The sequence below is a fragment of the Triticum urartu genome, chromosome 6A (genome assembly GCF_056163025.1).
Source record: "Triticum urartu cultivar PI428250 chromosome 6A, HENAU_Tu73, whole genome shotgun sequence".
Lineage (NCBI taxonomy): Eukaryota > Viridiplantae > Streptophyta > Magnoliopsida > Poales > Poaceae > Triticum > Triticum urartu.
This window is the reverse complement of record NC_141878.1, coordinates 9,315,189-9,330,862: the sequence shown is the minus strand read 5'-3', so window position 1 is coordinate 9,330,862 and position 15,674 is coordinate 9,315,189. Positions and strand designations below refer to the sequence as shown.

At 44.3% G+C, this 15,674-nt stretch overlaps 2 protein-coding genes across 2 annotated transcripts; one reads left to right on the top strand and one right to left on the bottom strand.

Moving 5' to 3' along the window:
* Positions 1 to 1,013: 1,013 nt before the first annotated feature.
* Positions 1,014 to 4,400, bottom strand: LOC147963117 (disease resistance protein PIK6-NP-like). Its single transcript, XM_087529471.1, has one exon. The coding sequence runs from the start codon at positions 4,398 to 4,400 to the stop codon at positions 1,014 to 1,016; it is 3,387 nt and encodes a 1,128-aa protein (XP_087385597.1).
* A 3,703-nt stretch (positions 4,401 to 8,103) lies between these two features.
* LOC147963116 (mitochondrial metalloendopeptidase OMA1-like) lies at positions 8,104 to 9,048 on the top strand. Its single transcript, XM_087529470.1, has 3 exons — positions 8,104 to 8,427; positions 8,648 to 8,760; positions 8,931 to 9,048. The coding sequence occupies exons 1-3, from the start codon at positions 8,104 to 8,106 to the stop codon at positions 9,046 to 9,048; spliced, it is 555 nt and encodes a 184-aa protein (XP_087385596.1).
* Positions 9,049 to 15,674: the final 6,626 nt, after the last annotated feature.

The window sequence follows — 15,674 nt, the reverse complement described above, 5'->3', positions numbered from 1 at the left end:
AATAATGCTCAAACGATGTCTGTAACAACTGACTCAAATGGGTTTCGGTCGATACTCACTTTATTTGCAGCTGCGGCCCAAGTGAAAATCCCTTTGGCTTGAATATTGAAGTTTTTTTTCCTTCTTGATGAATAGAACATTTCAGAGTCAGCACCACACTTAACCCTCTATTAAGACATGGTTGGTCCCTCCTCCTTTTTCCGGGCTTGGGACCGGCTACGCAATTGTAAGTGTTACCTTAAAATGGCATAGGCGGAGTTCCACCCCCCATCCGCAACCCACACAAACACACAGAAAAAGAGAAAATACATTTTTTTTTTCTAAGCTAACACCACCAGCCCCATCCTCGACCCCCAAAAGGAGAAAAATGTTAACACACATTTTTTTCATTGTTTGACAAAGAAATAAGAAAAAGGAAATACATTATACCAAATTTTTGTTTTCATTTTTAGAGTTTTTCTTCCTGTCTAGTTTTTTTGGGTTTTTTAAATGACTCACACTGATTGAAGGAACAAACCACTAATGCTACAATGCAAGAAAATATTTTTTTATTTTCTTCTCTATTGCTGAAATCAAATAACCATTTTATAGCCTTTTCTTTATAGACGAATTAATCCCAACAATACTTCCTTGCAACTGGCAGCAAGATTGTAGAAGGCATCCAGAGTACCACCAGCCTGTAAATAGCAGGCCTGAAAAAAAAATTGAAGTCTGCTTTAGTGAATAGCTAGGCAAGACACCATGAAATCGTTATATGGAATTTGGAAACCAAAGAAATATAGGTTTCAACTTGATGCAGTACTGATCTTAAATTGAGAAATGTGATGCTCTAGAGGATTGAAAACAATAGGGCATTAACAGTTCAATTTTGTTAAATATGACAAGTATAAATGATATGGCATTCTTGTCATGTAAAAACTAACAACATACTAGAATGGGGTTGTGTGCTTGAGCTTGTGGATGGAAATGGAAAGAGAGACTAAGGAACCATAGATGCACTTGCCTGCTTGGTCTCAATGCAATATTCTATTCCTCTCAATGATGTTTGGATGATCTTCCATGGCTTGTATGACCTGATCTGGTAGCCTGCCATCAGCACTGAATACCATTTCTTTGAACTTGGGAAGGTTGTTGATTCCCAAGAGAGACTCTATCCCTTCGGTAAGCCAGACGATCTTTTCAAGCTTAGGAGCTTCTCCATGTTCGAATTCGATGTTGGTGATGCCGCCCCCCTCAACAACAAGATACTTGAGATTTTGGAACCCATTGGTCCGGAATCTATGGATTATAAGCCTGCCCTTAGTGTGTAAATTAACCCGCCGGAGCCGGAGGCTGCGTAGGTTGGGCAATTCTGCGAGGGATTCCATATCATCCTGGTACAGTGAGGTATTATGAAGAGATACCTTGGCAAGTTTGGGGCAGCCTGTAGCAAAGAACAACTTGAGAAGACGCCCATACATTGTGACTCCACTGATGCTCAGGCTTTCAAGAAGCTTGGGTGTGTTTTCGCAGGTGATAGCATCCGCTGCATGTATGTCAGGTGGAGCAGCAGCCTGGCTGGAAGTGGCAGGCCTAGGCTTGATCTCGATGGACAGAGACTGAAGGCATTCATTCAGATTGCTGATCCCTTGCAGTAAGTTCTTAAGCTGAGGTTTCCAATCATAAATAACCACACCAAGCACTCTCAGCTGCCATAGCTGGCCAATCTCTCTCATCTCTGTAGCATGACGATGTTCCGAAGCATGTACATGTGACAGCACTTCCAGGTCCGTCATTTTTCTGACCTTGTGAGGCATTTGGACAGTGGAAAGCATGCTCACATCACAAACACCACCAGTGCTGGCGCGGCCAGCCAGCAGACGCTTCAACTTTAGTAGCATGAGGTGTTTTATGGCGGAGACATTCATAGTAGTGTGCCGGATGTCCAACACCTCCAGCTGCTGGAGCCTGTTGATCTCCTTGGGTAGCTGAGTGACATCCGTGTTCCTTAGGCTCAGATACTTGAGTAGTATTAACGAGGTGCACACGTTCCTGAGCAATCGTTGGTTATCTCTCAGGGAAGAACAGCCCTCCAGATCGAGGACCTTGACGAGATTTAACTGGGATGATGCACCGGATGGTTGCTTCAAGAAGTCGAGGATGTTGTCCGAGGGACGGAGCCGAATGTTGCTGAGAACAGAGAAGTGGCGAGCCAGGTGCCGAGAAAGTCGTGTGTCTAGAATGTGTTCTTTCCTGGCCCTCTTCTCAATGAAGTTGTACACTTTTGGATGCAAGGTAATACTCTTCACCTTCCCTGCAGCACCAATGTCACAGGGACGGACAAGCCATAAGTCGGAAAGTATCTCAAAACAATGCTCAGCCTGACTTACTGAACTGGGCCAGTCTTGTCTAGTTATCAGTCCTTCCGCAACCCACCGGCCGATTAACCTTGTCCGGTTTATCTTCTCGTCTTTGTGGAAGATGGATAGATACAACAAGCAGGTCTTGTACTCCCTAGGCAGATCGTTGTAGGAGAAGTTGATCATCTTGTAGCCATTTGTTCCCACGGATTGGGATTCTCCGAACACAAGGCTGTTGCACAGATTTTCCAGTTCTTCTCTGCTCCTCATTGGATTGGCAAACAGAGCATGGATGAACATCTTTATGCAGAACTGATTCACCCTCAATTTCTCCAAGATCTCATGGAAGATTGTGGCATTATACTTCTCATCGTCATTCACACGCCTATCTGTAAGTTGGAGCGCTGTTTTACGGTAGTATTCGATGGAAGAATAAATGATGGGTTCCGTCCCATAGCTGCAAAATTCGTTGGCCCCATTCTTGTATTTTGTGGTGACAACCACTGCCATTGAACTACAACCCAAATCTCGAAAGGTTTGTGCGGTCTCGCCCCACTTGTAGCCAGAGGCATTGGGGAGAACGATCAGTGTCCTTTTACCCTGCAGATGCTTTTTAACCTTCCCTGCAGTTTTTTCAATCCACAGGTGCAACAGGTGCTCTTTGATCCTCTTCAGGGCTTGTTCAATCCTCTCCCTGCAGTCCTCCTGGCCTGGCGGTGATAGCTGGTCTTGGCCTGATTCTTCCACTGATTTATCTTGATGGTGAAGTAGCACAGGCAGCAGCTCCGGGGCGATCTGTACTTGAATCTTCAATGTGATGTCTTTAATATTCTTCACGATATGATCCTCGCCGGCCGGTTTATTTGAAGCTGCCTTGGCCGGTGTGCTGGCCTGCTTGGGATTGGGAAGCAGCTCCCGCAGAATGTCTACGCATTCAGGATGCTCGACACTAATCCTGCAGGAACCCTCTTCACCAGCTGATTCCAAATACTTCTTCATTTTCTCCGCTGACTCTTCAAGGATCTTTTCCTGCGTTTGATGTGGATCCTCGCTGATGGTGGCGTCCTGGAGTATCACCCGCAATATGCGGAAGAATACCTCCAAAGGTTCAACCTGGTAACCTTTATTACTACCAGCTTCCTCCAGGTGCTCTTCAACCTTCTCCTGGATCTTTCCAATCTTCGCGTTGATTTGTTTCTCCTCAAATTCGTCCACTGATTCCCCAGGCAGCTGCTTCAAGATGTCGCCAAGATAATCCCACGGTTCTTTCAGGCAAAAGTAAGACATGCCACTTAAAAAGGATACCCGGTCAAACTTTTCCTTGACGGAATGATGAAGCAATGCTTTATCTAGAATTTCGCTTCCGTCCTCTTCATCCGGTGCTACAATGGCGATGGCTTGGAATGGGCCATCGTCGTCTTGGTGTTGGAGCCAGTGCATTAGCGTTTCAGTGCACTTTTCACGAATGCGGGGCTTGGAGAAGGCTCGCTCCCTTCGTGGATCATTGTTTGTTGCCCAGTAGTAGCCTTCTTCCAGGTCATGGTCTCCTTCAGCTGCAGCAGCAGCAGCTTGAAATGGCGGTGATGACAGTGATGCGGCCTCCATTAGCTGCTTGTGGGAGTCCGCCTTGGCCGGGACCTCGACGCCATACCTGAGCCGCCGCTCACCAACATCGCACGCCCGCACCTTGAGGTCGCGCAGCTGGATGGCTGCGAGGTGCTGAGCCACCGCCTTGTTCACGAACCAAGGCACCCACCACACGTAACCCAGCAGAATTCCTCTGGCGCGGTAAACCGCCGGATCAGCGCGCAGTAGGTAGATGTCGATGCAGTTGCTGCAGTCGTGAGCGAGGTCGCGGACCTGCTTCATCCATGTGCGGACCTGCTCGTCGTGCTCCCCCCTGCGGGGCGTCTTCCTGGTGAGGTGCAGGAGGAAGCTGTTCATGCTCTCCATCTCCTCTTTGATGAACTGCACGTCGCCACCAACACCGCCCAGCAGCTTAGACTCGTCGCGGATGACGCCCAACAAGGAGCGGACGGCGCCCCCAGCGAGGTCAGCCATCGCTGGCACAACGCCGGTGTGGTGGCCAGGGAGTGTCGGTGCCTAGGTGGTAGGTGCTGGTTTAGTTTAGCGCTAATGACCTTGCTTGTATGTGGATTGAGGGCACCGTATCTGGTCCTGCCGTGGAGAACTAGAGATACGAGACTTGCATGGTGCAATGGTCTATCTTTTCTTTTGTCTAGATTAGAGGACGCACCACACTCTCTCGCAGGATGTCTTTCCTATCTTTTAGCCATACTCTGATACTTTGCTGTTAATTAGGATGCGCGCGGTGCATGCGACAGCCTGAACTCCCTTGTTGCTCAGCCATAAATAATACGTATTAGATTAATCATGAAATCCCCCTCAAAAAAATATCCTCACGAAATATGTTTCCATATAGTAGATATTTCGTATGGTAAATATTTATATTTTATATTCTGTAAACTCTTTGTCAAAGTTTATATAGTTTTTTTAATCTAGTATGTACTATATATAATTCAGTGCTGCGAAATGATGGCATAGGTCGATGGGGGTTAAACTATCTCAAGAGCAAGATATCTTTCATTCGAATCTGTACGCAATGGATGTTTTGTCCTTTCAGCTCCATGTATGCTGCTCTAGTCAATAATGGGTGCATGTTCCCTAGGAAATACAAATGGAAACTCAAAGTTACGTTGAAAATAAGAAACTTATATATGTGGTATACGTGTGAACAACGCTGCTAGCCATCTTACATCTGTATGTAGTCCGTATTGAAATCTCTACAAAGACTTATATTTAGGACCGAGGGAGTAGTAAAAACTACTCCGCCCGTTACAAAATATAAGGTTTACTAGTTTTTTTTTAAGTCAAACTTGTACTACATGCTTGATCAAGATTTTTGGAAAAAAAAGTGTCAGTTTTATAATACTAGGTTTCTATCAATTAGATCCATCATGAAAAATAGTTTTATATTTTGTATTGCAAATATTAATATTTTATTCTATAATCTTGGCGAAACGTATGTATATATGTTTGACTTTCAATGAAACTGATACACGTTATATTCTAGAACGAAGAGAGTATTGTTGATGATCTCTCACTTGGTACATTATATTTATATATAGAATAGTGAGGTTTCTATTAGACTAATACTATGCAAGTTACGCATGGTGAAAGAGTACAATGATTTTACACAATCAACATACTACCTTCGTTCCAAAATTATTGAAGACATGTGTTTGTCTCAAGTGAAAGTTGTTTGAGTTTGAGCAAGTCTAAAAATATATATAAACATCTGGAACACCAAGAGTTGGTCAAACTTAAGCAAATTTAACTTGAATCATTTTACAACGGAGGAGGGGGTATGTTCAAACGGTTGATGACGGAGTACCAGGGAACACGAATGCTATACTAACAAGGGCGAACGGTTGGTACGCGCATTGAATTGAATTAAGTAAAAGTTGTACTGGTGCATGCAGAGGCTAGGGAGCATTTTTCTTTCCCTCACATGCTCACACCAAGTTCATTCACTCCCTTGTGACACAGAACATGCACAAGGTGTAGCTGTATTAAACTATTGGTTCCGTGTCATGCACGATGTATCTGAGCTTTATAAAGTGCAGAACATATCATCCACCTTTCGCTTTATAAAGAGCAGAAGGGAAATGATTCTTGTCTGACCAACGGTCGAGTGGATGCTCCGCTGTATGATCCAGCCAGAAGATCTTCATCCCACCCCTTAATGGAGTAGCATGTAGGGACGGAGGATGCTATGCCTTCAGGGAGCAACAACAACATTGGTAGATGGTCGCCGTGTTCGATAGAGGGCGCATTTTATTGACGCATAATGTAGTATTGAGGGATACAATCGTAATGAATACACAACCAGCCTCTGCATAACTAAAATGCACACATTCAACACAAACACACACACACAGATCACGCCAACAAGAAGCAAAGTCATAGAAGACCGAAGCTGTATAGGCGGATGAAGATTTTTTTTTTTACCGAAGTGACAATATACAATAGTGACAATCAACAACAACATCCCTCGACAACATCAAGACTCCAAGAAAGGATCTCCAAGCAGACTCTTCGCTTAAGATCGTGAGAAAAATGACTAAACTACCCTTTCAATTAAGTGGATGGTCAGATTTTAGTGGTACTCCATCCCTTCTTAAGGGAGTACCAAGGTACCGTAAAAGAGCTCAAGAAAGAAATACAGACAGTGAACTGTCTTTTTCAAACATCGAACACAGAAAATCATCCAGATTCCAGTACAAGTAGACTGCTACGGATTTGTGATAATGGAAACACAAACTGTATGGCGCAACATGAAGATAAATCGGATTGGACAGTCTTACCCTTGAGGAATGTCACTTGTATCCATCATGTATATCCCCCCTACAGTTTCACTCACTCTTGGCATCCAGACACGTTGTGCTTGATGTAACAGGATCGTCCTTGAGACAGTATAGCGAAAAACAACTGGAATAATAAATGGACTGATTTCTTAAATAATTGTAGTTGCAAACGCATCAAATGTAGTAAATTGACTGATTTCTTCAGGACATCCAGCACACAACAAGCATACACCTCCATCCAGCGGACCAACACTACATACATAAACTGCGGAGCGCAAAATAAAGAGATAAATTGGATGATCTTACCCGTGGGGAATATGGGTGGCATACACCGTCGATTTGATGTCCACTCCTTCTACACGAGCGTGTCTATCCACTGTCTCAACAAATTTATAGGGGAAATCAAAGTAGGGTTTCCCGCAAGAAAAAAGAAGAAAAAAGAGAAAAGCTAGGGGTTCGAGGATGAGATGAATGTAAAATGATAGCCGGGCCTCGAATCGCTGGTGGGTTGAGGTCGCTGGCGACGGCGCGCTACTCCTTTATCTCGATCTCGCGCGCCTCCGGCCGCCGTTTCGCGGTGGAAAGTTCGAGACTGGAGGGACATCCGGCCCACCTTATAATAGCCAGTCAAGCCCGATAACCGGTAGCCCAAACTGAGAATTAAAGCCCCATCATCTAGCTCGCGCCGCTATGGGCCGTAAGAGGTAAAACAGCGAGACGTAGGCACGTAGGAGTTTCTTTTTTACTACTCTCTCCGTCTCAAAAAAAAGTGACTCAACTTTACACTAACTTTGGTACAAAGTTAGTACAAAGTCGAGTCATTTATTTTGGAACGGAGGGAATACTAATTAAGGGAACGTACCACAATGCAACTCCTACTCCATGTTTGTCTCTTTCTAGATGTATCTAGGGGGCTACGTAGGGTACGACATATCGATTGATGCAGCTTTTCAAGTGCAAAGAGAAGAAGACAATGTGGACGACCAAGTCGCTCACCCTCCTCTCCCGCCTACTCATGCATCGTCGGAGTTGCCGTCCACCGCTGTCACCCTCCATCTACTGTTGCTACCACAACAACCACTGCACCACATCCCTACATCACCTCCCGGAGAAGGTCCTAGGACTTCCGTTCGCTCGACACATTAAACCCTTGCAGGCACGATGGTGTAGTAGTAGAATGACCACCTCCTCCTTCGCCACCAGGGTTCCCTCCCCATGGTACCATGACCCAAGGAAGGTCGCTGGATTGACAACGCTATTTGTTGGCAGCGCGATGACCGCACTGAACATCAGGTACCGCGAGACCGTGCCGTTCAAATGGCCGCACCCACTTGGTCGTCTTCTCCCCCAAAGAGGTGCGCGAGCTCGAGGTGGCCATGTTCGAAGAGTCCAAGAACACTAATGCCTCCAACATCCTTGATCGAGACCACCCCGATACCGTTCGGGTCCGTCGCATCGACAATGAAATATTCGCTGCTGCCCATGTCGCTTTCGCCATCAAGAAGCAGTCAGAGTCACGAACATCGATGCACAATGGAGGGCTAAACTGGATGGATGGGCTCAACTGGGAGGTGATCGTCGTCGAGGATCTTCCCGCATATGCGGATTGCCTTCCTAGCGCTGGAAAAATCCGTATCAGCCGTCACTTGTTTGAGCATTTCAAGACCGACACTGAGATTGCCGCTCATATCGCACATGAGGTTCCATCATGCATTTATTAACTGAATTCATGTTTATTGCCTGTCTTAGTAATAGAGACACAATATCAGTCAAACTTATATATTAGATTGATAGTGGAAATAATTAAACACCATATATGTGTGATTAGATGGAGTGTATACTATGTCTAGTATAGTCACTGTGGTTAACTAAGTAATCAACTTACATGGACTTAACATTGATTAATTACTCTCTCTATAGGTTGGGCACAATATTCAAAGGGTCACATCAACAATAATGTATAGCAACTGGTGGTTACGAATCGTCAAAGCAATGCCATATTTGAGCCTCATTATGTTGCCTACAATACAAAGGTATGTATGCGTGATCCAATGCTTAAGTAGATTAACACTTAACTTAATGATGTGATTTGCCTTTTTTAAGCTGTGGTATAAGAAAAACCATTTTTGTTGTGTCACAAATATTTCATATCAGTTTATAATATAATGTGTTCATTTTACCTAGCTACATATATGTTGTGTAGGAATGAGGTAGAGGCGGATCACATTGGAATGTTGCTACTCGCTGCTGCCAGATACGATATGCGTAGCCCTTCTGGTCTGATACAAATTTGCTCAGATGGAAGGAGATTCAACGACTAAAATGGGCAAATTAAGATCTCACTTTGTTGTCCATCCTCCAGTAAGGACAAGGCTAGACCTTCTGTTGGAATCCAAGGTCATCGAAGAGGCATTAGATCTCCACAAACAAGTAGTAACCAGTGTTTTTAAGGCGAAGTAGTAACTATTGCTGCCCATGGTTAATTTTCATGTTTTGTTTTACAAGCCTCTGCCGATTAAAATGTAGTCCTTTTTTATTCTTTTTCTTCTTATTCTCTCCCTTTTCTTGTAAATTAGTAAAGTAGATCTATTCGGTTGCTTTTCTGTCCCCTATCGCAAGGAGACTAGGGAAATTCCTCCTCCCCTCGATCTTCGTCGGTGAGCACGTCGATTCGCCTCCCCTTCGGCTACCGCTCTGGCTGCCGGTGGCAGGGAGGGGATTTCTGGTGACGACGATAAGATTATCTAGGGAGATGGCGGGGTAGCTTGTTGCTTGCTAATGAGAGAAGAGTGGTGTGCGACGAAGTGAAGCAACTCATCTACTGTAGATGGAGGCCATATCTCTATTGACTGATTGCCTTGCTCTTTCAAGCTTTAGTTATTTAGTCTAGTAGTGCATAGAGTATTTCTTATAATCTGTCTGAATTATGCCAAATTTTCCTTGTGTACTTGCAGGGAACAACATAGCCGTACTATGCATCCATGTAGCTTTCATTTGTCTGACCACTATCTTACTGCTACTGCCAGTGTCGATGGAGTACGTGCCCATAGTTTTTTTTTAAACTGTCTGTGTTCCTTCCAACAAAAGATGCATCATTTTTGTGGTTCTATTTACCCTGCAGCCAGATCTAACAATTGACCAGTATTTTAATTGTGTTCCACTTCTTTTCTGGTTTAGCTAAACCTGAATTATCAATGATGAAGACGACACTTCAATTCTGCATAGCAAGCATATCAGCTTGTAACATATCACAAAAAAAGAAGGAACATTAAAAACCATCTCTAATTATATAACATCCCTGGTTGATCTAGTACAGATTGCACCGAACTATTGTGATCCATACTGAACCGGGCCATAATCTTGTTTCCTACACTCAATTTCGTTTTTACCCCCTATTTTGAAATTTTTGACACTAATTACCCCATTTAGCGAAATTTCATCCGTTTCACCCTATTTAACAAAAAATTTGACACAATTTACCCTGTTTAAAGTTTTCTGAGCATTTTGACCGGTCGGTCAGAATTGTTAGGTCCAAGTGGCATAATGCCTGCATCGGTTTTTCCTGGCTATTTTTCTCACTGCTGAACCGGGCCACACAGCTTCTCCCGACCGGCTCGGCTCGATGGCGGTCGCTCGCGTCATGTCCAACGCACAACACCCAAGACGGCCGCGCGCCACGCTCGCCTCCCGTGGCTTCTTGTTTTGTGTTGCTCGCCCCCAATTAAATATGCAAACTGAATTTCGTATAAGCATCAAATTCCTATAGCATGTTCATCATGCCTGCATCATTTATTAACTCAACCAGGGAGTTCCGGTTGGCCACCTTCTCATAATAAACGTTGTCCCAAGGGTTGGAACCCAACTCCTGGATCTTCTCCTTTATATCAAAATAACTAATAAAATCCCTCTCAATCATCTCTGGCTTTGGATTCTTTTATCCACGGATATGTAAAATATGCCTAACACTCCACATCTTGGTTGCCATCCGCTTTGTGCAAGGAAAATATAAATGAATTAGTGGTTGCAATCATAATAAATCATAATCTACTCTAATAAGGTAAATACACATGTTTCAGCATGCATTGTAAGATACAAAGATCCAAAATTCCTTTACGGCTAGCAAGTAGCAACAGATGCTATCACTTGTGCATGTATTAACACTCTTCCGGTCAACATATTTGCTACCTAGATATTCAGATATGTAGGTGTATCAGAGTTAGTAAAGTAGTATATTTACACCACTTTAATCTAATCCATAGAACCATGCATACTTAAGGCCGTATATGATAACTGAAGAAAAGCATACATGATTTCAAATTATATAAGCAACAATTTCTCTGATAATTTATTTAATGGTAATATGCCATGCTAATCAAGTATAGTCGTCCCATCAGAATACTTCAAACCAGAAACGAGTTGAGTAGGAAGAAAAATAGGCAGGAAAAAACTGTCAACGTGGCATGCCAGCCGGTCAGAACGCACACAAAATTTAAAACAGGGTAAATTGTGGCAACACTTTGCTAAATGGGGTAAAACGGATGAAATCCCGCTAAATGGGGTAATTAGTGTAAAAAATGTCAACATATGGGGTAAAAACCGGAATTCACTCTTTCTTCTACCAGCTTCAAAGGGCTTGCGAACAAATCACAATCGTACTGTTCATTAACATAGCACTTGTCGCTAACATCAGGGCCGTCTCCAGACATTTGGGGCCCCGGGACGAAACGCAAAATGAGGCTCTAACATTAAAAATATATAGCTAATACAACTAAAGTATAATTTCACTTAATTCAATTTCTTGATTATGTGTTATTTTGTACAATTTTAAAATACATAAATTATGAAATTTAAAGTACCAAAGGTGCTGCTAAAGCAATAAACTAACAACGTGCTCTACTGAAAAGCATCAGTACATTAATTCTAGGCTTATCAAAATATAAGGGAACAAAAGAATGCCGAACCTTGAAACTTGGATGAACAACTTTGAAATCTTGTATGGGCATCTATCCTCAAAATAGTTCTATCTGAAACAATCAAAGAAACGCATGGTCAGTTGATGATTTGAGAACAAATACCTGATAGATGGACAAATGTCATCATGGTAATTACACAAGGAGAACAAAAACACGCACTGCCAACAACACCTAGACGAGCTACAATACATGATCGGTTGATGGATAATGAATAGATCGATGATTCAATGGAGGTTTGATGCACAAAGTCAGGACTGTCCTGTTGGGGAACGTAGCATAAATTCAAAATTTTCCTACGTGTCACCAAGATCTATCTATGGAGTCATCTAGCAACGAGGGAGGAGTGGATCTACATACCCTTGTAGATCGCGCGCGGAAGCGTTCAAGAGAACGGGGTTGATGGAGTCGTACTCGTCGTGATCCAAATCACCGATGATCCTAGTGCCGAACGGACGGCACCTCCGCGTTCAACACACGTACAGCCCGGTGACGTCTCCCACGCCTTGATCCAGCAAGGATAGAGGGAGAGGTTGAGGAAGACTCCATCCAGCAGCAGCACAACGGCATGGTGGTGGTGGAGGAGCGTGGCAATCCTGCAGGGCTTCGCCAAGCACCACGGGAGAGGAGAAGGACTTGGGAGAGAGGGAGGGCTGCACCAAAGGCAAAGGTGTGTCTCAAGAGGCCCTCCTACCCTCACTATATATAGAGATCCCAAGGGGGGGGTGCGCCAGCCCTAGGAGATCCAATCTCCTAGGGGGCGGCGGCCAGGGGAGGACTCCTCCCCCCCAAGGCACCTAAGAGGTGCCTTCCCCTTCTGGGACTCTTCCTTTAGGGTTTCCCCAGGCGCATGGGCCTCTTGGGGCTGGTGCCCTTGGCCCATGTAGGCCAAGGCGCACCCCCTACAGCCCATGTGGCCCCCCGGGGCAGGTGGCCCCACCCGGTGGGCCCCCGGGACCCTTCCGGTGGTCCCGGTACAATACCGATGACCCCGAAACTTGTCCCGATGGCCGAAATAGGACTTCCTATATATAAATCTTTACCTCTGGACCATTTCGGAACTCCTCGTGATGTCCGGGATCTCATCCGGGACTCCGAACAACAGTCGGTAACCACATACAAGCTTCCTTTATAACCCTAGCGTCATCGAACCTTAAGTGTGTAGACCCTACGGGTTCAGGAGACATGCAGACATGACTGAGACGTTCTCCGGTCAATAACCAACAGCGGGATCTGGATACCCATGTTGGCTCCCACATGTTCCACGATGATCTCATCGGATGAACCACGATGTCAAGGACTTAATCAATCCCGTATGCAATTCCCTTTGTCTATCGGTATGTTACTTGCCCGAGATTCGATCGTCGGTATCCAATACCTAGTTCAATCTCGTTACCGGCAAGTCTCTTTACTCGTTCCGTAACACATCATCCCGTGATCAACTCCTTGGTCACATTGCGCATATGATGATGTCCTACCGAGTGGGCCCAGAGATACCTCTCCGCTTACACGGAGTGACAAATCCCAGTCTCGATTCGTGCCAACCCAACAGACACTTTCGGAGATACCTGTAGTGCACCTTTATAGTCACCCAGTTACGTTGTGACGTTTGATACACCCAAAGCATTCCTACGGTATCCGGGAGTTGCACAATCTCATGGTCTAAGGAAATGATACTTGACATTAGAAAAGCTTTAGCATACGAACTACACGATCTTTGTGCTAGGCTTAGGATTGGGTCTTGTCCATCACATCATTCTCCTAATGATGTGATCCCGTTATCAACGACATCCAATGTCCATGGTCAGGAAACCGTAACCATCTATTGATCAACAAGCTAGTCAACTAGAGGCTCACTAGGGACATGGTGTTGTCTATGTATCCACACATGTATCTGAGTTTCCTATCAATACAATTATAGCATGGATAATAAACGATTATCATGAACAAGGAAATATAATAATAACTAATTTATTATTGCCTCTAGGGCATATTTCCAACATGTCCACCTGACGACCTGATAGCGTAACTACAATATTAATTACTAGTACATGTTCAGCGGGGAAACAGTTCTGAAAACCAAAATTTAAGACCACGTTGCAGTTTAAGTTTAGTGTGGTATGAATAAGACAAGTAATTCAATCATGGATAACTAATTAATATTGATAGGAGCAGAGTAGGAACTACAGGAAGTTACCTACAGTGACACATGCATCATCGAGAGGCCTAAACTTGGGGCGGCCACAGAAGGCGCAGATTAGAGAGAAGTGTTGCAGGGCGATGTTGTCATCCGGCGGCACGAGCCAAATTCCTGGATTGGGGTTGCGCTACGCTTCCGCGCTGTCGTCGTCCGGTGGCGCGAGGCGAACTGCTGGATTGGGGTGGCGCTAGGTAGTACATCAGGGATGACCTAGCAGGCAGGTAAGCTGGGCCTTTTTCATCCTGACATAAAACTGCGATTTGGGGGCCCCTAGGGATTTGGGGGCCCTGGGCGGTCGCCCACTTTGGCCCCCCTTGTCGACGGCCCTGGCTAACATATGTTGCCCAAGAAATTCCTGATCTCTTTATTCATCACCTGACATTTCTGTTTCGACCAAACAGGGACAACAATTAACTCTTAACATAGGGGAAAGTAGTGGCTGCACCCACCTCTGGTGCACCCACCTTCGGTGCACCCACGCAAGAAAACATAACAAAACAGTTCAAAAAATTCTAAAACTTTGTGGAAATGATGTTCAACAAATGTTATGGGCGCTTGCAGTTTTGCACTGACACTATAACAATACTTATATCTAGCTAGACTTATATATGGAGAGGAAAAAGAAATCAAGACTTTACCTCTCCACTTGGATGTGTGACTGACGGTAACAATCCTTATGTCTTATCTGACCTCCCTCCGTTGCAAACCGTCAGTTCGAAATGCTAATTCGACCTGTGCAAGCCCATTTAATCCGTGATTCACTCCTCGTATCTTATATTCATGATGCCTTGTAAGATACTGTACGAAACTGTATTCTAAATGCATCTTCTGATACAGAGATAGGGACACTCTTTTTTTGGAGATTAAAAATCTTTGGCATAAAGAAAATGACAATGCACATATCCTTCCTCTACTTATGTTTTTGCTTGAGTGGAGTCTAATATATGCCCTATATAGACACCTCTTGTGAAATGCATCAAATAATTAGACTGACTAGTTTTGTGGTTTTCTCCATTATCAAATACTGTCCCATGTGAAAATCTTCTTTCCCATTGTCTACCACAATCCTTCTATAGAGGGTCCAATAGCCACTGGTGCGATGGCATGAGAACACAGAATCGTAGAGAGACACAATGCTTGAAGACAACACCTTTAAGAGAATCATGACTTGTAGCCGTTGTTGGGTTCCTTCAACCAACGGAGGACATACCAAAAAATATATTTATTTTAAAAAGTACACTGTCTCTGTTACTAGATTCCCTCGGTCTGCAGTAAACATACAATTTTTCGCAGATCTAGAGAAATTTTGTGTCAACTGGCTAACATCGAGAGCACGACCTCGGTATCACCTCTTCTCTGATAGACCCACCCACAAAACTTTGATATTTTAGTTTTGCACAAATCTAGAGACTGTCTTATTGAAAATAGTTTAGGGCCAATAATCTGGCTTGTTCAACTTTGTACCTAGATTGGTAGCAAGTAACAAGACGGTCCCTAGTGCTCCAATGAGTTCAATCATAGAAAGAAATCAAAATTGCCGCTCCATGCATATACACTTCAGTTTTGAACCATTACAAAACCGAAGCCGGTTTTGATTGACCCGGGTGGGTATATCTCTTTGAAGCTAAAGCTGGCTGCAGATTGAGCGAGTCGTCGTTGGTATTTAGAAACAAAGGGCCGGCCAGGTCTGACAGTGCGCACTAACTAAGCCACTAACCAACAAACCATGCGCAGATCTAGAGATGCTTGGCACGTGATAGCCAATGCCCATCACGTC

Excerpts from the sequence above, each read along its gene's own strand:
- LOC147963117 (XM_087529471.1), bottom strand. The coding sequence starts at position 4,400 with ATGGCTGACCTCGCTGGGGGCGCCGTCCGCTCCTTGTTGGGCGTCATC.
- LOC147963116 (XM_087529470.1), top strand. The coding sequence starts at position 8,104 with ATGTTCGAAGAGTCCAAGAACACTAATGCCTCCAACATCCTTGATCGA. Across the intron at positions 8,428-8,647 it reads CCGCTCATATCGCACATGAG|GTTGGGCACAATATTCAAAG; the intron begins GTTCCATCATGC and ends CTCTCTCTATAG. Across the intron at positions 8,761-8,930 it reads ATGTTGCCTACAATACAAAG|GAATGAGGTAGAGGCGGATC; the intron begins GTATGTATGCGT and ends TATGTTGTGTAG.